Raw genomic sequence first — 22922 nt, forward strand, 5'->3', positions numbered from 1 at the left:
AGGAAGGGTTTAACTCTTTGGTTTGGATTTTCTGCTGTGAAAGTGCTAACAGAGCCATTGAAATTCTGGGCAGAGGGGTGGTTTGCCTTTACTTCAAGTTCTCTGAGGGCGCTCTTGGTTTCGGTCTTCACTTGAGATCTGGATGCTTCTGGAAGGCTGCAGCTCTTTGGGAACACTGGTGGGTGGTTCAACCATGCATGCCATTCTTACTGTAACACTGTGTAAGAAGTACTCACCCTTCCTACTACCTAATTCCTTTGGCAGAATTGGAGTAGAAGGTTGGGAATCTGTACTGACTGGTGAGTAGAACTCCCTTGGGTGTTTGGTGTAGATCATTCCCTCTTGGAGACTGTGCCAGGGAGAGAAGCTAGCTCACACACACAGCAACACCTTGCCCAAAGCCAGTAGCTGTTGAGTTTGACTATGCAACGTTTCCTAGGTAAAGATTTAACTAATGCTGTTCCAATGTTGTGGAAGAGAGCTCATCATCAGATGTGATGCCCTCACACATGTACGCATCATTTGCTAGCAATGCATGATAATGGCTAACTCCACCGAGGCTGTCATGGATAGTGCTGTTCTACAAAGGTGGTCCTCTTCTGCTGTAACAAATAATTTGATGCCAGGTCTCATGTTCATTTTAGATGAACCACGTGATCTGGGGAGTAAAGACTTGGAGTAGAAGCTCAGGGCAATTTAATGAGGAATGGGGAATGACCGTGTGGATGAGGCTTTGAGTCCTGGAAAGGTCCTCTGGAAGGGAAAGAGGAGTAATGCTTTCTAGTTCATCTCCAAGCCTTACGTGTTGCTTTGACCAGAAGATGAAAGGGGTCTGGTTTCCCACATGGGAGAATATTCCAGAGGAGAGCGTGGCACAAATGGTCTTTTAGCTGATCCGGTAAACTGGAAGCAGAAGTGGTAGCTAATTCATTGTGGCTCAAATTGAAAATGGACTCTACATGTGATTTTAGTAATCAAAATAAGTGGGAAGGGGGATTTCTAACTCCTTGAAGGGCTCTTCAGTAAATCTTCTTGCGTCTGCTATAGACTAGTTGCCTAACCAAAAGTTTGGAGCATGTTGATAGGAAAGGAAGGCAGTTCTTGACTGCAGTTGTAATTAATTCTGTGTTCACATGCACATCTACACCCAGAAGCCATATATCATCAAGAAGCATAATCTGATTCTGTGAGACTGTATGTTTGCTATCCGCTGTAGGCTCCTCACTTTGGAGAGAGGTAGTGCCATCTTTCTTCCTCTTATCAAAAGAGCAAGAGGGAGGAGGGGTTAAAGAAGATCCAGAAAGGCAAAAGATTAAATACACGTCCAATTGTTTGTAATTATAATAGAAAAGAAGGGGAATACCCAAGGGCTGGATTGAGCTGTCTGTAGATTTACAGAGTTGTTGGTGGGAAGGAACCACCAAGGGCATCTCTCCCCCCACCCAGTCAGAGCAGGTCATTGCCAGCACAGGATCAGGTGAGCCATGGCTCCCTCTAACCAGTTCCTGACGTCCTCCAAGGATGGAGAGCCACCACCTCTCTGGGCAACCTGTGCCAATGTTGCATTATCCTCCCCATGAAGAAGTTTCGCCCTACCATCCCATGTGAGCCTCCCAAGCCCAAGCAGCAACTTTTGGCCATTGCCCTTATTGAGGAACATTGGAACTGAGCAAATCCAAGGACTGGGAATACCACCATAACTGAACAATAATTAACTAGTGGCCTTCACCATGCTGTTGTTTAAAATGAAATAGGGTCTTGCACCTATCCTGTCTTTAATTACAAGTTTTAATGTTTTGGAAGTACTGAAAACATTAATAGGCATTTTTTGTTGGCTATCTTAGAGCTGTAAAGGCTTAAAATTTGGGAAGAAAGATGGGAGAAGGCCACAGAGGAGTTGCAAAGCATGAGGAGATGTGACCACAGGGGACATGGGCAGTGCTTAAGCTAATTACCTCTGGTGTGGTGTTCAGGTAGAGGTAGATGAGAGTGAGTAAGTCATTGCAGGTAAGAGCTGACTGTGGGGAAACTGTCATCGTAAGGAGGAGGGGAAATCCCAGCCGAGGACAGAGGGAGCTGGCATGTACACATGGAGAAGCACATCCATAGACACGTTCAGCAGATCATCTGTGTCCTTCCACTGCAGGTGGTTTGGCTTTAGGGAATATTTTGTTTTGTTTCTTACCTCCTTTTCTTCCTCCAGCTGCCTCCTACACAGACAGCTCTGATGATGAGACCTCCCCGCGAGACAAACAGCAGAAGAACTCCAAAGGCAGTAGTGATTTCTGTGTGAAAAACATAAAGCAGGCAGAATTTGGGCGTCGAGAGATTGAAATTGCTGAACAAGGTAAATGGGGCACGTTCCTCATGCTCCATGTTGTCCTAGGCTGTCCTGTGGGGTTCTTCTTTCCCCCAAATCCTCTTCTTGTGAGGGTCGGTACATTGGTGATTTCTTGACACCGTTCCTGTTAGAGATGGGAAAACTTTTACGGGATTTTGTGGAATGGAAAGGAGTAACAGGGTTATACTGTGTAGCTCCAGCCAGTCAACTGCTGAAGGACTACTCTGTAGTCAAATGCATTTTGCTAAAATCAGTAGAAAAGATGAAATCCATCAAATAAATTAAACAACTTTGCTTTGGCATGATTGTCTCCAAAAATCCGTAGCAAAGGCAATGCAGTGTGTAGGTAGTTGCAGGAATACTGGAGAGGCTGACAAGAGCAACGAGTCCCAAGTCCTCAGTCTGAAGCAGGTTTTCCTCCAGCCTCACCTGGGCATTTGCAGGTAGAAATTTGAAAATGCAGTGATGCTACATGCTAAATAACGGGGTGTGTATGTGTGTGTGTGTGGTGAAATTCAGAGGGTTATTGGGTCCTTTTCAGCTGTGCCATGACTTATTTGATGCTTGCTCTCAAGGCTTTAGCTCTTTTTGAAGCTGCCATAGCTGTACAAATTCATAGGAGTACCAGATAGCAGGGCAAGAAGTTATGCTGGCTGTTTTATTCCATGCTCATCCCTCTTTCCATCACATTGATGGACTTCTTTTTTACTTTTACTTTTCAGAAATGCCCGCGCTGATGGCTTTGAGGAAGAGAGCTCAGGGAGAGAAGCCACTGGCCGGGGCCAAGATCGTGGGCTGCACACACATTACAGCCCAGACAGCTGTAAGACCCTGTCCACAAACTCCAGACAGGGATTTTCCTCTGATTGTTCTCTAAAATAGACCCCCAAGCAGATAATACAGAGATGTGGTCTCTGAGTCCAGCACCTTACATTGAACAAAAATAGAATGGTCGATTTTGCAAATGTTTCTAAATAGAGCCAGTGCTTTAAAGGTGATGTAATGCATGCATCTGTAAGGCATTGCTTGAGTAGTAGAGACTAAGGAAATTGAATTATCTGTATCGTATGAGCCGGAAGAAGTGGTCACTGATCAGAGCTTTAATGCCATTCAAGATCTGTAGTTTCTTCTCCAAACATGGACCAGGAGTGCTTTCTCCTGACTAGATTTGGGACCTTGCTGATTGAAATCTGCATAGATATATATATGTTTCTACATATATCCACACACATATATAGGCTGCATATAGAATATGCTTTGAAGTTCTTATTTGCTAAATCCATTTGAAATGGTAAAAAAAAAGAAGTAATTGCAAAATTGGTTTCTATGCAACTTTCTAACGATCCCTGATGCTGCTTAAAACCAACTTCAGATACCCCCCAGAAGCTTTCCCATAAATAGCAAATAAAAATCCCAGTTATGTATTGCTCTTTGCATTGCTCTTTCTGATTTTTTTGTTGTTGATGTTTAAATCCAGGTCCTAATGGAGACTCTTGGTGCATTGGGTGCGCAGTGCCGATGGGCTGCATGCAACATCTACTCTACTCTTAATGAAGTGGCTGCTGCCCTTGCTGAAAGCGGTAGGAAACATCACCTGCTTTGTTCTTTCTGTTTTTAAAAAGATTTCTTGCTGTCCCATCGTATTTAGCTCATTTACCATCTCTTACAGTTTTTTCCCTTCATTCTCTTCAATTTAGAATAAACCTATAGGAGGTAAACAGCACAAGATCAATCCCTTTCATGGCTGTGAAAATCTTAGAATGATTTTTCTTTGGAGTATAGAAGTACGTAGTACAAATGATGGTGATGCACATTATTAGCTGAACAGGCTTTGTGAATCTGGAAGTTGTTTTGCTAAGAGAAACAAAGCTAAATTTTATTTCAGGTCTATAAATTTGAGTCATAACTTTGGCTAAAAGGAGTGAAAGAAGGAATTTTTGGGGGACATAATTCACAAAACAGAAGCTGTCCCTGTTGCTGCTCACCTGGGAGATGCCTTAATTCAAATCCTGTTTTACCTGGGCAAGGCCAGGATTCTACCGTGAGAGCTGGGAGGCCCAGAAGAAGCCAAACCCACTAGCTTGCCTGTTGTCTTCCTCGCTGAAGCTGAATAATAATTGCTTATGAGTCAGAATGCATTCAAGTAAATTTGTGGCTAACATGCCTAAAAGGGAGGTAGGACATGTAACTCAGAGCGAAAGCTTGATTTCACAAATAAATGTTATTGTTAGGAGGGTGTTGCCCTCTCTTCTGGTGGCTACAGCTTTTTCTTGGGGGAGAGGAAGAAACTGGGAAGGCTAAAGCTGACTCCTGTCTGCTGCCTTCAGTGTGTGTCTTCAGTGTGTATCTCGAAGCTCAATGTTGAAAAATCAGACTGCAGGCAAGACCACAGTGGTGTCAGGAGCCCAGTTCATCATGTGTGGACATAGGGAGAGCCAATCCCTAAGGGATTTGCTGTGCTAGCATCTGTCTTCCTCTCTGTGCCAGGGTTCCCTGTCTTCGCCTGGAAGGGAGAATCTGAAGATGACTTCTGGTGGTGCATTGATCGCTGCGTCAACGTCGAAGGATGGCAGCCCAACATGGTGAGACAAGGCCGACTGTACAATACTTTGCATGAGTTGAAGCACAGGTGGCTCTCATCTAAAGAGAAGGAGGCAGGTTTAGTGCTAGTCTCTGTTTTCCTCCTGAATTTAGACCTAACTTAGCAGTCAAGGCTTGGTGCTAACTCAGCACTTACCTTCAAACTGCTTTACAATTAACTACGCAATGTGAGAAATTAACTTACCTCAGTCTCACAGGTGTAAAGTCAGGGAGAAGGTGGGTTGAATGACTTCTGCATGTGGATCTTGCCTACCAAGCAAGGTTTTGTTTACTATTGTTTAAATGAGGATATCTGCATTAGTGTAAAGTTTATTTGGATTGGGTGCTTCATTTTCTTCCAGAGTAGCTTGCTACAGTTTAAACCAAACTCATTTAATCTAGCCAGTTAAAACATTACTCAAAATCAGTGTGTTCTGAAAAGGGGTCACATCCATTTTACCATGCATTCACACCTTTGGTTGATGTGATTTTTCGTATCTAGGCAAAGCCTCTGTTTCAGAACAAAAATTAGATTTTTAGGTGATTTCCACACTTTATGCCTGCTCTTACTGTACAAACACAAAACCTCAGGTAACCCCACTCCATACTTTGCTGTTTTATTCTGCCCTTGTTTCTATGGAAAACAGAGAACCCTGAACTAGGTGAGCGGAATAATTTGCAGCTGTCAAATGTGCCGTTTTCATCATGCTTCCCGACAGGTTTTGAGCCCTGGAGCTTATGATGTAAATCAGATTAAAAGTAATCAAAGGTAGAAGATAGGCATGTATCTGTTTTGTTTGTTTGCCAATACCAGTTTGTTTGAGGTGGGTGTTTTGTCCCTTCCAGTTTACACCTGCTCACTTCCTTGATGTCACCTTTAAAAAGAATCGTGAATGTCAAAAAAACCAACCCCAAGCTATGAATTTGAGTCTAGACATGATAGCAGATTTCTTCTTCTTTTTGAGGAATAATTTCCCTTTGAAAATGTCAGTAATTGAAGAAGTCAGTGTGCCAGAATATGCATATTACGCTTTCCCAGGATCTCTTCAGACCTCTTGATTCTGCGATGTGTCTCCAACCATCCGTGTATTTTCAGACCTGCTTCTGAAGCACAGAAATAATTGCTAGGGAGCACCAAATACCTTGGATCTAGCAGTTCTCAAAGACTTGCACACTGGATTTTGGAGGTCCACATTTTTAGAGATAAGATATAGAATGCTGGACACGGGGTGAAGAGCAGGTGTGGAAAGGATCTTCTTCATATGGTTATTTCAGAAGAGAGGAGCTAGCAAACATGGCCAAAGAAGCAAGGTGAAATTTGCCTCTCCAGTCCATCCAGTGTCAAGGCAGAAGCGAGATGGACCTACTCTGCTTGCTGTGCTGATGGCAACTTTTTAGAGCATGCATCATATTTTTTCTCTCCTTTTGAGACTGAGAATTTCCCCTGATATCCTGAATCAAGGACATATGTCCCCAGGTTGTAGGACTGAGCTGAGCTGCTGCTCCTGGCAGCCTGTGACCTTTGTGTAAACCTAAATCTAACCTCTTTTCATAGAGTCATGGCATGGGTTGGATTGGAAGGGACCTTAAAGGTTATCTAGTCTAACACCCCTGCTGTGGGCAGGGACACCTTCCACTAGACCAGGTTGCTCCAAGCCCCATCCAACCTGGCCTTGAACACTTCCAGGGATGGGGCAGCCACAGCTTCTCTGGGCAGCCTGTGCCAGTGCCTCATCACTCTCATAGTGAAAATCATCTCTTGTCCTGTCTTCTCTTCCCATCAACAAAATACCAACACTACCTTTCAGAGTCATTGATGATTATTAGGGGTCATACAATGCTTTGAAAATGTTCTGGGCAGCACTACATGCCACAGTGTGATCAGATGGGAAATTCTCTCTCTGTAAAAAGTGATTTAGTAACATGCCTGTCTCTGCCCAGCATGAAATAATCAATTTGGACTCTTATAAAGTGAAGAGTAATTCAGAGCATAAGTAATCCAGCTTGTACTAGTTGATCCGAGATGAAAGTAGCATGGAAAGGTGTCTCCACTTCCAGGCTTCTGTGTCTTTAAGCTCAATAAGAGAAGTAAAATCTCTATTTCTACCTAAGAGAAAGCATTATGAGTCAACGTAGTTCAGCAGCTTGTTGTAAGCCTTGTGGACTTAATATCGGGGCTTGAAATACACCCCAGGAGTCCTGTTTAGCATTGCTTCGCTGCCCCCCCCACCAGTCCTGTGTCCAGGTAGGCACTGCAAGGAGTGATGGAGTTGACCTTGTATGTCCCACACAGCTAAGCAGGGATGTCTCGCCGACCAAAAGTCTGAATGTTCAATGTTAGGACTTCGGTGTGGCGTCAGTCCACAGTAACAGTTAGCCGCAAATACTGAGAGTCTCTGAAACAAGACACCTTGGGTTTTCTGGTGGGAATGGCAGACCTTCGGAGGAGTGCTCTCTCTGGACAGGAATGGCTCAGAGGTTTATTTTCCTGAAAAATACCAAATCTGCAGCCCTGAGAGTTTGATTTCCTTTGCAGCATAAACTGATGTAGAACCACACTGCTGCCGGGGAATTTCAGTGCCGCCTCCAACCATGCCTTCCTGCCATCTCCTTGTGTTTTCACCAGTCATTTTCTATAGTGAGTTATTTTCAACCATGTTGCTGAGCTAATCCTAGCTAATTTTAATCATCTTGCTTTTGGCAAGATCAACCACGTGATGTCAGCTGTTGCCCCAACAGAGTTGGAAGGAGGACAGGGTAAGATGTTCAGTGGAAGCAGGGACTTAGGTGGGTTTAAAGAGGTTGTTAAGATGGCACCCTGAGACACCAGGTTCTTTCATGGAAGAGCCAGAGATTTTCTGCTGGAGAAAACATGAAATGGAAGGGCCGAGGGAGTGAGAAGTCACAGCCTTTCTGTGAAGACAAGCAATGTGAAACTGGTTGCTTGGAGAGAAAAGCACTGAGAGAGAAACACCTACCAAGGGAATATGGATACATCAAACCAGTCAAAAATCATACAGATTCAAGGTGAATACTGCTGTGGAGGAGCAGAGCTAGATATCTCCTGGTGCTTGGGTCGGGGGGTGGTCCCATCTCCAGAGAGAGAAATGTCCCTGTAGGCACAGCACAGGGTGAAAGGAAGATGTTTTTTACAGGCACAATGACTCCCAGCATGTTCTGCTCCAGGATGAAAGTGCCAAAATCAAGAGGGAGGTTGATGAACTGCAGCCAGGAGCGTTGGTTTGCAGGTTGTGCCTCTCAGTGGGCGTCAGGCAGCAGCACTGAGAGGCAGAGCAAGGCTCACATCTCTAATGGCTGGTTTTCTGTATGAAAAATTCTTTGCATGTCAAATAGAGGCTTTTTTCCCAGGAAAAAATCAGCCTGGGAAGAATTTAAATGAAGGCAGATAACCCGTGTAAAGCTGAAAAAACTGCAGGAATATGGGGCAGATACCACGGGCTTTGCCGCTGGCCATTTGGGGATGCTCCACAAAGGTGACCTTCCATCAAAAACTAGTTCCTCCGTTGGGTTGGGTTGGGTTTTTTTAATCTCCTGCCCTCCTAGAAAAGAGGAAACTGCCAGCCCCCAGAATTTGCTTTTAGAAAGAGGATTATGTGCACTATTAAATGGGGATTAATGAAATGAAGATGTCCTTGGAGCCAGGCTGCTGAATTCCTACGTTGGCTGGCCCAGGAGAGCTTCTTAACCCACTTAACCCTTACCTGCCTCTACTTCCCAGTCTGTTAGTGGGAGGTGGATCTGGGTGGTCTCCAGCAGGTGGCCCTGGAGACTCAAGAGACAGGTCTGCATGGAAGATGCGTGCTCTGCTCTGGCAGGACACCATGTGGTTTCCATACATTCATGGAGGAGCAGCTGCTACCCACAGCATTCGCCATCAGTGGAAAATCCTGCCATTTAGAGAGAAAAAGGTTGTATGAGTATGTAGCGTTTCCAAGTAGCTCTTGCCCATGGATGTCAGCGTGGTGATTCTACAAAGCTCAGAAACATTGTCTTTGTGCCCACAATGGGGCTTCTGTCACAGGAACATGCTGGGAGTGTTAGTTTTTCTTAGGTGGCTACAGATGTGTGTGGCAGAGGGTCTCTGCTGAGCTCCACCACCAGCCGATCAGCAGAGGTGCTGCTGCCCAGGATTGACATTTGCATGTTAGGTCACCTGCACCCACACCAGTGGGTTAATAAGGGCTGGCTCAGCAGTCAGGTCTTGAACGTTGGTGTTAGGGAACATGCAAAGAGAAGGAAGAGGAGAAGGATAGTGGTGATCACAATTATGATGCTGATGCTGTATGAAATCTTTGACGTTGGTGTAGGGAATATGGCAAGAGGAGGAGGATGCTAGGGAACATGCAGAGGATGATGATGATGATGATTCTGTCAGAAGTCTTTGGCGCTGGTGTAGGTAATGTGCAAAGAGGATGATGATGATGATGCCGTCAGAAGTCTTTGACATTGGTGTAGGGAACATGCAAAGAGGATGAGGATGGTCATAATAATAATATGGGGCAATATGCTGTCAGCCAGCCCAGCTAGCACAGGTCGTTGCCCTTGGCACCTCACCTGCCGCCCAGTGAAATCTACTCCCTAATTTTTCCTGAGTCTGAGTCTAATGGGGGTTGTCACACCTTGCTTGCGCCACCTGAGGCCACCTGGCAGGAGGACTCAGGGAATACATGTGTTAGAGTTTCTTTCTTTCCTTGTATCTTTTCTTCTTTCCTAGACACCTCTTTATGGTACCCCAGTGGGGCCCTCTGAAGCATTTAGAGCTCAGCACCCTCCTTGGGTATGGCTGTGTGTTGAGATGTAGCAGGGGATGACCCAAAGTGGTTGGGACTGGGGCCACGTTCATTACAAGGAATGTGTGTAGGATGCAAATGATGAGACTCCTCATAAACTCCACTGGCTGTCACTAGCACTGAGACTTTCTGTAATTGTGAGAGGTTCTGTACATCCAGAGGTAAAAAATAAGCCTTGGCTTAAAGCCTTTGATTATCCTGGTGACACTGTAGGACATCACAAAAATACCTGAATAACATCAACCCATGCAAAGGTGTTTCTGGATGTATGTGTCAGACTTCTAGCAGTGTTACAACTTTTGTGTCCAAAGCCATTACCAGGTGTGTTTCCACATGCTGAAAGACACATAATGCATATTCTCACCAGCAGAGAATAGACAAGCTCTTAGACATCTCTTTTCACTGCAAGTTTTAGACTTCTGTGACCGAATTGTTTTCATGTCTGTCCTTTCCAAGGCACTTTTTCAAAGGGCACCTTTACTTACTCATCTTTAAGGTTTTTGTTTAAGCAGTAAGTCTCTGCCTTTTTCCACCACCCTGAAATGTGTCATTAGGAGGAAATGGGTGTCTTGGGAGACTCGTCATCTGATAAAAGAGTTTTGTGCTTCCAAGATTGAGGTTCAAAGCCAGATGAAATGGGCAAAGCAAATTTGCAATGGCCAAAGCTGTTGTCTAACAGAGGTTCAGTATTTTTAATATGCAGTGGTTTATGATGCAGTTACATTATAACTGGCATTAGTGGTTCTGCACCATCCTCCTCCTTCTCCATCCTTTTCCATCCTGCTCCTTCTCCATCAGCAGTCATATCACAAAAACTGATGTCTCTGTATGGTTCAAGGGCATTTCCATCTGTGCTTCTGGGAGACGGCAAGAGAGGAGCTTCCACAGCAGTTTTCCATGTTTCCTCAGATCATTATAAACATCAAGGTCTGCCGTGTTTGTCTGACCTGTTGCCTTTCCAGTGCAATATTGATGAAGCAGCACTACTGAACACTCAAGCAGAGTAGTCTCACCTAAGCTGTCACGATGTTGTATTTGAGCTGTCAAAACATGGGCTTGGTTGGGAATGATTTGAGCATGTGATTTATCTCTTATACCTTTCTGGGGTCAGCAGGCCTTACTGAATCTTCAGAGTGGTGACTTTGTGGTTATTTTTCTTACAGATCTTGGATGATGGAGGAGATCTCACTCACTGGATTTACAAGAAATATCCCAACATGTTTAAGAAGATCAAGGGGATAGTAGAGGAGAGTGTGACTGGTGTCCACAGGTAACAGCACAGGCCGGGCTGTGAGCACAGAGATGTTTGGACAAAAGCATCTTCTGCCTCAGGGCACTGGTAGCAAAAGATCCCCAAGACGTAAGATGCCAAGATACAACATTAAGAATGTTGAACCTCCTAATATGTGGTCTGAAGTTTTCCTTCAGCATGGGCTTGGCTTTCCCATACAAGCTGCTTTAAATCTTGCATATAGCAAAAGTAATAGACTTGGAACTACTGCTTTGAATTTCAGACGAGGAGCAGAAGCACCTACTGACCATTGCATGGGTGCAAAAAGTGCACAAGGTCTTGTTTATCCACCTGTGAAGTAGGGGCAATGGTTACCTCACCTCATCTTGCAGACGAAAAAGAGAGGGGGTGAGGGTGTTGCACAAGAAGGGCTGGGCTTTGGAGAGTGTCAGCATCATAGTCCTAAACTAAATCTATGGGAAGAAGTGAGATTTGGGAGGAGGAAATGACTCTCTAGTTGGGGTGGGTGTCCAGGGAGGGAGAAGAACAGAGATGCAGCTGTATGACCGAGTGACATCTATCAGTCTGCAGCAGAAGCGGAATTGTGATGGGAGAAGTGGCTCCTAGGGTTAGGAGGGGTGTCAGAGGTGCTTTTCCAGTGGAGTTAATTGTATCACAGGTGACAGAAAATAGAGCACTGAGGAGAAGAGCAGCAGGCTCTGATTTTTCCTTTATTTTTGCAGGGAGAAAGGCTTGGCTGCAGCTCTTGGAGCTGGTTGAGAGTTTGGCCAGAGGTGCAGGCAGCCTACAAAACAGGGAAATGAAATACTTAAAACAAGGAAGCGACTGACTCAGGTTTGCAGCCAGTAGGGTCAAGAAAAGGACCTGATAATATTTTTAGTATTGGGATCCATTCCCTATATGGGCAAATCCCTAGATGCGCAAAACCAAAGCGATGTTAAAAAAACTGTTCCCCACGCTCTTGTGCCGGGGCAAGGTTGTTTCCTGAGGTTGGTGGTATCGATGCCTGCGTGTGGGGAATGTGTGCCCCTTACCTTCAGGGGACAGGTAACATGGGGACTGAGGCTCTCCAGATGACAAAGGCTGGGGTGACCTGGAGGTGGTCTGTAGAGCCTGACCGAAGGAGCACGTTCTCCTTCCCAAGCTCTGGAGCAGGGAGATGATTTTCAGATTCTTTTCATAGCCATAGTGTAGCATTTAGGTTCATTTTTAGTGGTTTTGCTGCTGCCAGGAGTTGAGTCAGCGCTCAGAAGTAGGAGGTCAGGTTGATGTCTTCTCCACCCTGGTGACTTCTTGCACTACACCTTGGTGATTACATTCCTACTACTGTTCAAATGGATATTTTGCTGCAGACATTGATCACAGCAGCTTCACATTGCCATGAATGTTCTTCTGTGGCCACTCCTATTTGTCTTGAGCTGTAGCATCTTGAGGAATTACAGGAGCTCTCATTTTATGTTATCTGAAGTAGGATTTGAAGGGTTTGTCATTTTGAGGACATCAGAGGACAGTTGTAATATCAACAGTTATGAGGCACATGGAGTCTAGAGCACCTTCCGATTTGCTATTTGAAATTTTTAGGAAATGCCTCTTGTCAACCTGATAGTTCTTCAGTAGGGGAGGAAAACAGATGCAAATATCTGTGGAAGGAAGAATGCTACCTTCTTCTGAAATGAGGAGCTTCTATTGAGAGATTATCTTGGACCCTTCACATGTCTACTGCTCACTCCAGCAAAAAGGACCTCAAGAGCACACAACAGTAGAGCATAGGAAAATACTTTTCCACTGATGATCTCTTTCTTCCCATATTCACAACAGGCTGTACCAGTTGTCCAAAGCAGGGAAGCTCTGTGTCCCCGCCATGAATGTCAACGATTCGGTCACAAAGCAGAAGTTTGACAACCTGTACTGCTGCAGAGAGTCCATCCTGGACGGGTACGTACATGGCCACCCAAACGTAGCTGTGTCCCTTGCTTGGGTTGCTTCGGACCCCGCAGGGAACTGCATCCATAAGTCTGTCCTAGCTGCCACTTTAGATCTTTTTAGATCACTTGTTGTGTCAGAGGAGAACAAAGACCCTTTATTACCTCTGGTCCATCCTATTTGTATCAAAGATGGATCTGCAAAGTGTTTTGAGACAGTGGCTATGCCTCTGTGGGTCAGACAGCCCTGAGATTTATTTGTGCAATTGTATGTAAAGTTCTGCAGACATATGCACAGCAGAAAACAAAGGTTGATTCTTGTGTTTGCAGGAGAATAATCTCGCAGCAAAGACGCTAATGTCTCTGGAAGTCTGGGTTCAGTATTTTTAACCCAGCTACATGTATGAACGGGGCACATCACTTAAATTCTGCCTCTGCTCCTCTTTTTGTGGAAAGCCTATCTTCTCTTTTCTCAGGGTGTCTGGAATACACATCAGATATGTCATTAGTCATATCGATGTAAGCCACTTCCCAGTGCCTTTCAAGGGAGCTCACCGAGTCTTTGTGCTCTCAGGGTGATGTTGCCTTTTCATGTGTGTAGGTGACTCCATGCATTTTCCCTTCCTGGTGAGTGTGATGGGAGCTGTGTTCAAGCCCTGCAGCTTCTCGTACTCCTGTGTGACGACTCCAGAAGTCCTCACGTATGGCTACATTACTCCTTCTTGTCCCTCTTACCTTTATGGCATCAGGATAAAACCCATCTGTGTCTGTTGTGTGTGTGTGAGTCAACCAGCTGCTTCATCACATTTTTTGCCTTTCTAGTTTCCTTTTTTATCCTCTCCTGTGAATATACAATGAAGCGAAAGAAAGAAAACAGAAGAGGTTGTGGTAGACTGAGACTTTATCCCTTAACAGTTGTGTGACCAAAGTGCAGACTTAAGTCTGAGGATTACACTCTGTCCTTCAGCTGAACATAAATACATAAGTGCAGAAGGTGGGAATGATGGGGCTGACAAACACTTTATCCACCTCTCCCCACCCTGGTCCTGCAGGATTTACAGCCACATGCCATACAGAAGAGTTGTCTGCTTCCCTCTGTGCTCCCTTCCCCCAGAGTTCCCAGCAGGCAGACCTGGGGCTGGGAGCAGCTCTGCAGCATCCTGATGGTGCTGTACTTTTTAGGATCGGATGGGAATCAGTCACTGACGGATACGTGGGCACTGGGAACACGATGTATCTTCTGAGATTGTTGGTCTTGAGATGCAGCGCAAAATACTTGAAGTTGTGATCTAGAGAGTGTAAATCTCAGTGATTTTTTTTTTCTCTCTCTCTTTTTTTTTTTTTCTTTACGTTGATGGAGTTGGGTGCTCATGTCCCCACCACCTCCACCACAAAATTTTGTCAAAGCCAAGTGAGATTAGGACAAGTTTTATTTTGACAGTTCCAGACTATGACAAATAGCATCTGGTAGAGATCCCAGTAGACAACTAAGCACAGAAGCAAGGACAAACTTGACTTTCTGGACTGGTGTTGATACTGATGAGATGAATACCAGAAGAAAGATTGCCTGCTCTGTGCCAGGTAGCTTTGGTACAGAGGAGGAACCCTCCCTGGAGAAGACAGACTGCTTCAAGAGAAAAAACTTTTTTCATGTTGATACCTTGGTATGGCTCAAAGTTTAAACAAGTCTCAAGATCTGCAGTTCTTGGTTCCTTGCCACTGTAGAAATTCCTTCTATTTAATCAAACTCCACCTGGCAGTGCTATTGGTACTGCTGCCTTCTATCTGGTGGCACCAGAGGTTATCAGAGACCCAGCACAGGCTTCCCTGTTGTTGGTGGTGGATTCTGCTCTAACATCTTTCTCCCAAATCTTTGGGAGATGTGTGGTAGAGTGCTTCATTTGTCACCTTGGCTTTGAAGCAGTCTTCCTAGTAGTGGTCATCTTGACCAGGAGAAGTGAAGAAGACTCATGTTTGTAAAACCTGTGTGTCCAAATACAGGGGCATGAAGATGACATGTGAAATATGTGCAAGTGCCATATGAGTTAGTGAACCACTGAATATTCTTCTCTGGATGATCCAATGCACGTGCAGTTTTTTCCCCACATTTCCATCACATGTTGTTCAAAAGACTAAATTTTGGGCTCCTTGTCAAGTCCAGTGGTGATGGTATCTGGCTCTTCCCTGCCAAGACATTTTATTATGTGAGCCAGAACCTGGTGCTACAAACAGCCCATGGTTTCTTGCTCTTCCTGCCCATCAAAACTGGAAAAGTTTGATCAAAATCATCAGCGGTCTCCAAAACATGTACAGTCTGTGAAGCTGCGATGTGGAACAGCGTACTCCAAGGGGGAAAATGAGGGTGGTGAGGCACTGGCACAGGCTGCCCAGAGCATCTGTGGCTGCCCCATCCCTGGAAGTGTTCAAGGCCAGGATGGATGGGGCTGGGAGCAACCTGGTCTAGTGGAAGGTGTCCCTGCTCATGGCAGGGGCTGGGAACTGGATGGTCTTTAAGGTCCCTTCCAACCCAAACCATCCTGTGATTCTATGAAAACATCTTGATGAAGTAATTCTTCTAATGAAGTAGCCCGCCATTCTTCATTATGGCCATGTCTCTGCTCTGTGGTCACAAGATTCAAGGCACACAAGGCAGCCTCTGGTGTGGGGGTCAGCTGCCTGGTGAGGAGTTGCCCCCAGATTTTAAGTTGAGTACACAACTTCTAGATCTCTGTTCCATACATGGCAGATGCTGTCACTGGCTAAGAAATATTAAAATCTTTAAAATCTTCTTTGTCTTGTCTTCCGTTGTGATGGGTGATGGACACCATGGGTAGGCAAATTAGGATTTGGATTAAGTCTGGTCCAGGCATCTCAAACAGGGTCAAGAGAAATCTAAGCAGAGGTGCAATTAAATCTGCTGTGGTTTTTATCTAAATTCTTTCAGGAATGTAAGGGAATTTCACCTTCCCTGCACTGCTAACCTATTTACTTGTCTGCTAAAAATAGCCTCTAATGTAGGACACTCTTAGGGAGATACCAGAAGGAAACCGAGTGGAAGGGAGAGCTTTATTTGTGGAAAGCACTGGGATTCTGGCAATAATTTACCACTTTACGGCTTCTTCTCTAGTTATTTCTGTGGGGTATTTTGACTTTAAAAAGAAAATTCCAGAAAAAGTACTTTTGGAAAATGTCTTAAATATTTCTGGAGTACCGAAACAAAGGGATCCAACCAAAAAAAACAACAAAAAAAGGGAACCAGACCCCAAATCTGTCTGCTTTGTTGTGTTTCACTGGTAGCACCCACCCTTACCAAAGGAAAAAGTCGGGTTTTTTAGGTGCCCTTCGGGTCATCTGTGCACCCAGAATTGCTGTGTGTCCTCAGGGATTCAGGATACAGCCATGGTGTTTAGGAGGAGCAAACTGAGAAGGACCACTGTCCTTCACAGCATCATTAGTGGACTAGGTCTTACTGCTGGTCTTTAATTGGTTTTGGTTTTTTTTTCCTTTTTTCTTAGCCTTAAAAGGACAACAGACATGATGTTTGGAGGAAAACAAGTAGTGGTTTGTGGCTACGGGGAGGTAAGGGGTTCATATTTTACATGCAGGTGCTGCATGTAAAATCAACACATCCTTTGCATGGCTTTATCCAGCGGGGCTTTTCTGTCCTTGTGGCTTTTATCTGTATCTGCAGATATCTTCAAACCTGATGGGTTTGCCAGAATTGAAGATTTCATTGATTTCCAGTATATTTCTTTAGTATTAAACAGATACCAAACCTGAACCTTAAAAGACATGAGTATTAAGTATACTGAGTATCTTTAATCTCTGAATATTGACATATCCAGATATTAACATATCATATATTAATATTATCTTTTATGTTTGTATTATATATTATATTCTATTTAATATAATACTAAAATATTCAGAGGCTGGGTTCTGCAGATGTATTGTGCAGCTGCAGCATTGCATGCTGAAGTGTGGTCAAGAAAGATAAGTTAATCTTGACTTACCCCTGTGCTTTCACCCCCAAACGGAGTAATCCTCTCTCAAGGGTGGGGATATTCACCCTTCGACAGTTCTTATCGGGACAAGTTAACACCACTTATGGTGGGCTGTACTGTGCGTGCTCTACTGGGACTCTTTTTTTTTTTTTTCTTTTTTTTTTTTTTTTTTCCAAAGAGCTAAATTGGGACAATTTTCTCATTTGTAGTCACATTTTTTGGGAACCCTTGGTCATTTAACTGCTCCCCTGAATTCCCCTGCCGGCTGCACCATATGTGCTGTATAAAGGTTAAAGCTTGTTCACCCTCAGAGATTAAACCATTCCGCTTCTTAAATAGAGTAAAGGTTACAAGAAACTCTTAAACTTTCCATGAGATAAGTGTAATCTGCTGTTATTGTGGTGTCTTCTAGATACCAGGACATTTTTTGGGGAAAAGAACTCCCTGGGACCAAAATTGACGGCACTTTTGTATTTTTTAGTGCCTCTCTTATCTAAGCTGGGCTTGACTCAGGCTCTATATTATTCCAAATCCAGGAATTTCATGCACCCAGAAATGGAGTACATGCAACCAGAATTGCTAAGAGGGTTGCAAAAGGCTCTTGGAGCTGCAGAAGAGTTGCCTGGAGTTTACATCCCAAATAAACTTCCCACAGCCGTATTGATGCTCAGTGTCTTCTGAGCTCTCGGCATCTCATTCTTCCTCTGTGCTCTTCTCCCTCCCCAGGTTGGAAAGGGCTGCTGTGCTGCTTTGAAGGCCATGGGCTCCATAGTGTACGTGACAGAGATCGATCCGATCTGTGCCCTCCAGGCCTGGTAAGCAGTCGCCCCGAGCCTGGCTTCTTCTTTAGGCTTTTTTTTCCCCCCAGGAAACTGTGGCCAGTAACAATTCCGCAGTGGTCCCTCCCAAGTGGGATGCTGGTGAGGAATTCATGGCTTCTCTGCACCCTCAGAGGGACCCACAGCTCTCTCCTACGGCCAGAAAATGGTTCCTGTACTAAAGCATCACCCAGTTTATCTGTAACCTACATGCCAGCTTGCATAATCATAACCACAGTGGCCAAGAGTTTAACGATATGGCTTGAAAGAGTGAGTTTAATGATATGACTTAAAAGGATGGTGGGAGTGAACTGAGACCTTTGGAGTGCAGACTTGGGCTTTACTGTGCTGTGCACACACCTCACCAAAGGGATATTTTGGTTTCTGTGATCACCTGCCCTCACAAACCTCTCCTCGCTAACACTGGTACTGTGGCGCAGAGCTGAAAGCACATGGCTGTCCCCTCACACGGGCACGTTGCAATTATACCTGACCTCATTTCCTCCAGGTAATGGTTGTTTTGGTGCAGAGATGCTGCTTCTGCATCCCAAAGTGTGAGACAGAACATGACTATGAAAGCAGAGTCCCAGAAACATCCAGAGCCTTATTAAACTCGCAGCCTCTTCCCAACAGCAAACTTTCAAAGGGCTATTGTGGTCAGGAAACTAATAAGACCTGCTTAATTAGCAGAGCTGATCAACTTTTGGTTTGCTTTGCAGCCTTCACAAGTGGCACATCCAGCACCTGCAGCCTAAATTGTGAATTTGGTTGTTTGCAGCAACCCCCTTCCCTGACTCTGCACGAGGCAACACCATGCAGCCCCTCTCATAAGGAGTTTGCAGTGGGGAAAAAAAAAACCAGTAAATGGAACATACAGCAGAAAAAAAATTGCTTTTTTTTTTACAGTAACTATGATTTCACAGCTTGTGAGAGTCACAGAAATAAGTTCCTGGGAGGACTCTCAACAAATCTTTAAAAAAATCCTGCCCTTTTTATCTGATGCACTGAATACACCTTGCTCGGTGAAGTCAGGAAAGACTTGCTGAGGGCTCAGCACTTCTAAGGATTGTGTAGATGCCTAAATATGCATTGCAAGGTTAGTGATAGACATCTTTGGGCTTGGGATTTTTTTAAGCTTGATCTAAATCCATATCAGAAAGGATTCTGCAGCAGCAGGGCATATCTACATCTTCTGGATGTACTTGGCAGGAGTAGCAGCTTTAAAAAAGCCGTCTCAAATGAAAATTGAGTTTTGCAGATGCGGAGCCCTGACAGAAAATGTGAAACCCCCAAAATCTCTTTTTACTTCTCCCCACAACAGTCCCAAATCCTCCAAGCTGACTCCAGAAACCCTCCTAACGGCTTGGGGTATGTGGCCCTTCGCATGCTGCCTTGCTGTTTTCCAGTCTGGCGTTCAAAAGTTAAAATGAGTGTCTGAGAATCACTTGATGGGTTTTTTTTCTGTTTTTGCTGCTTCTGAGACCACTTTTTTCCCCCCCCCTCCTCTTAGCATGGATGGATTCCGGCTCGTGAAACTCAATGAAGTCATCAGACAAGTTGATATCGTCATCACCTGCACAGGTACGTGGTCCCTGAGGCAGGAGGATTGGTCTTCAGGGATACGCACTCCATAATCGGGTGCATCTTTGTCCAAAGGAAAAGGCAAAAAGATGGGGAAAGTGAATGTGGGTATTTAGTATGGATTTTGCTGTCTGGCAGGCAACAAGAACGTGGTGACCAGGGAACACCTGGATCGGATGAAGAACAGCTGCATTGTCTGCAACATGGGGCACTCCAACACTGAGATCGATGTGGTGAGCACAGGGATGTGTGGTGGGCGCAGGGACAGCACGGTGTGGGGTGACAGTGTTTGTGGGACCCGTCAGCAGCTTTGTCTGACACACTGCTTTAGCGAGCGCCTGGGAGGAGCTAAAACAATCCTGTGCTCCTGTGTCTCAGCAGACACCGGCAGACATGTCACTATCATTCCTGCAATCCCAAAGGACTGCAGGCCAGACAAACTGCTCCAGCTTCCAGTGTTGTGTATCCACCAGCCTCATTACTTCCTATGGAAAGTCAGTGAATCACCCACTCTAGCCCAGTCCCTCTGCTATTGTGTTATACCATTAAGACCCAGCCAAGAGTTCAGCTTGGTGCAACACAGCACACTCAACCCCACCATGTTTTACCAAATGGCACCAAAATCTGCTCACCTGTGCTTAGAGATGAGTAGAAAAACGGGAGGGTCTTGTCTGAAGGACAGTGGAGAATTGCTCAGCCAAACCCATGGGTTTACAGCTATTTTCTGTGCTGGAAAGAAGTGACTGCAGCCATGCAGAGCTCAGGTGACCATGAATCCTCTTCAGCCAGAAGACTTTGAACAATAGATGTTGCTGGAGCTTTGATGTATTGTAATCATAAAAATAGTACCAGGTTATGATTCATAAAGGTTTCATTGGTCTGGGACTGCAACTGGACCCAAAGGAAACTATAAGCCCAGGACAGTGTCAGCGAGTTGCTTCCCCTTTTCGTTCCTTTTATGTAGCTTCTCAGGTTTGATCTCTTGCCGGCACTTTATTTTAACACTGTGTTTCAGGCAAGCCTGCGTACACCTGAGCTGACCTGGGAGAGGGTGAGGTCACAGGTGGATCATGTCATCTGGCCAGATGGGAAGAGAATAGTCCTTCTGGCAGAGGTGAGTTGCTGGCAAAGGAGCAGGAATTGCAGCCTGTTGACTGCTTGTGGAGGAAGAAAACAAGGGCTGGATGAGCGATGGAGCTAAAGTGTGTCCAGAAATCACCTCCTTGGCCCTCAGCAGCTCAATAGTCCCTCTGGTCGAAAGGCTTAGTGTAACCCAGTTTTGGCCCATGACTTACTGGAACACAGAAAAGCTCCTGTGGTTTTCTGTATCCCACTCCAGGATATCTCACAGGGTATTTTATCAGGTTTTCACTTCTAAGTAGTTTAACTGAATTATAAAGGAAACCAACATCTTGGGCTTCAAGTGCACGTGCTAAATGGTGTTTCATCCCAGAAGGGACACATTCCACCAGTGGTTCTTGTACCTTCTGTAGGGTTGTAAACTGGTTTTGGTGCTATGTTGAGATAACAACCAGATTTTGCTTCCCAGGGCCGCCTGCTGAACCTAAGCTGCTCCACCGTCCCCACCTTCGTCTTGTCCATCACTGCCACCACACAGGCAAGTAGGGTTTGGGCTGAGCCAAAAGCAGCATCTTGCTCCATAGCGGGCAGCAGTTACTTATCTAAATGTCTTCTCCATCCAGGCTCTGGCTTTGATAGAGCTTTACAATGCTCCCGAAGGCCGCTACAAGCAAGATGTGTACTTGCTGCCTAAGAAAATGGGTAAAGATGTACTCATTGCCTTCTGTTTTGGTTTTGAGATTTAACAGATGGGAGGTTTTGCTAGGCTGAGCTGAGGACAGCAGGGCATCACAGCCTCCTGGGCTCTCCTGTTTGCCTCCCTGCCAAGCTCAGGGTTTTCCAGCAAGTTCTTCCCAGTGGGTCTGGGCTCTTCACTAAATTGGACATGTTGTTCCTCCGTCCCACCTGGGGAAAACAGGCTGACGCACTTGGCCGACTGCAAGAGTCTGTCTGTGGTGATGCAGGGGATTTTCATGTAGGGCTTCTGCCAGCTGAGCTGCCTTTGTTGGCTGTGAAGACACATAGTCCCTGACCAACAGCTCTGCCAGCAAAAAACCCTCCTGAGGCCACAAGCTGTATTGACCGTGTTTTTGCTGCAAAACAGGACTTTTTGATGTTAATTGTATTTTTTTGAGACCAGGTGCAGCTTGTCCCTAGCTTGGGTGTTGGTTGTCACCTACCAGGAAAAGGCTCCTGCATCTTCCAGTTTCATAGAACCACAGAATGGTTTGGGTTGGAAGGGACCTTAAAAGATCATCTAGCTCCAACCCCCCCTGCCAGGGGCAGGGACACCTTCCAATAGACCAGGTTGCTCCAAGCCCCATCCAACCTGGCCCTGAACACTTCCAGGGATGGGGCAGCCACAGCTCCTCTGGGCAACCTGTGCCGGTGCCTCACCACCCTCACAGTAAAGAATTTCTTCCTAATATCGAATCTAAATCTCCCCTCTTTCAGCTTAAAGCCATTCCCCCTTGTACTGTCACTACAGGCCCTTGTAAAAAGTCTGTCCCGTCTTTCTTACAAGCCCCCTTTAGGTACTGGAAGGCCACTCTAAGGTCTTTCTGGAGCCTTCTCTTCTCCAGGCTGAACAACCCCAACTCTCTCAGCCTGCCTTTGCCCAGGGGTAGAGTGTAACTCAGCAGCAGGCCCAGGAGTCCTGTTAGAAGGGTATTTCAGAGGAAGGTTTTCCCCTTTCATTCAAAACAGCTGACGGTTTTCCCCACTGAGGGTGAAAAGCAGTCCTACAATTTACCAGCAAAGGCGTGAAGAGTGGTGCCTTTCCCAGCTGGGGCTTTAGTGACCTGGTGTGCAGCAGGCGGGGACTCATTGCCTTCCCCTTACCCACACTAATGAGGCTTGGAATTGTTTCAGATGAGTATGTGGCAAGCCTTCACCTCCCAACGTTTGATGCCCACCTGACAGAGCTAACGGATGAACAAGCAAAATACCTGGGACTGAATAAGAATGGACCTTTCAAACCAAACTACTACAGGTGCTGCTCCTCAGCCTCTCTCTTTCTTTCTGCCATGATGTGGGGTCCGCGTGTGAGGGCAGCAGAGGGTATGGGGTGTAATCCCACCAGTCCTCTCAGAAGATATCACGGGCTTTCTGATAATTCCAGTTGCCATGTAGAAAGCAGTCTGGCTGGGGACAGTGCGGTTGGAGCTGTGACGCAGAGCACTTGGCAGGACATGAGCCCTTTGTATCTGGCAGCAGCTGTCACCCAGACGTGGCAAATGGCAGAGTGATGCCATCCGGCCAACTCAGATGACAGCTTTATTTTTAAAGTTTGATGAAGAATGAGATGGCGCAGAGCAGCATTTGCCCCTTGCACCAGGGGCTGCTTGGTCGGGCTCAGCTCCGTGGCTCTGCTCCCTCAGCGTGGGCTGGGCTGATCCCCCCAAAATAATAATTTTCAATATGAGCCCCTGGATCGCTTCCCTTTCCAGGCTTACACTTGTAGCCAACACTGCTACGCATTTTTTACTGTGAAAAATAAATGGCTTTGCATGCATAGATCAGTTTGCCAGTG

General features: G+C 45.5%; 1 protein-coding gene across 3 annotated transcripts in view; it reads left to right on the forward strand.

Moving 5' to 3' along the window:
* The window catches only part of AHCYL2 (adenosylhomocysteinase like 2), a 109366-nt gene that overhangs the window by 82709 nt on the left and 3735 nt on the right, over positions 1–22922 (forward strand). For all 3 annotated transcript variants that reach the window (XM_056340147.1, XM_056340148.1, XM_056340149.1), the window contains exons 3-16: positions 2204–2347; positions 3064–3164; positions 3819–3921; positions 4829–4923; positions 10896–11002; positions 12803–12919; positions 16422–16485; positions 17637–17725; positions 19239–19309; positions 19448–19542; positions 20325–20423; positions 20859–20927; positions 21013–21091; positions 22262–22382. In XM_056340147.1, the coding sequence (XP_056196122.1) occupies positions 2204–2347; positions 3064–3164; positions 3819–3921; positions 4829–4923; positions 10896–11002; positions 12803–12919; positions 16422–16485; positions 17637–17725; positions 19239–19309; positions 19448–19542; positions 20325–20423; positions 20859–20927; positions 21013–21091; positions 22262–22382 (1354 nt within the window). The remainder of the gene's footprint in view (positions 1–2203; positions 2348–3063; positions 3165–3818; positions 3922–4828; positions 4924–10895; positions 11003–12802; positions 12920–16421; positions 16486–17636; positions 17726–19238; positions 19310–19447; positions 19543–20324; positions 20424–20858; positions 20928–21012; positions 21092–22261; positions 22383–22922) is intronic.

The sequence above is a fragment of the Falco biarmicus genome, chromosome 5, assembly GCF_023638135.1.
Source record: "Falco biarmicus isolate bFalBia1 chromosome 5, bFalBia1.pri, whole genome shotgun sequence".
Classification (NCBI taxonomy): Eukaryota; Metazoa; Chordata; class Aves; order Falconiformes; family Falconidae; genus Falco; species Falco biarmicus.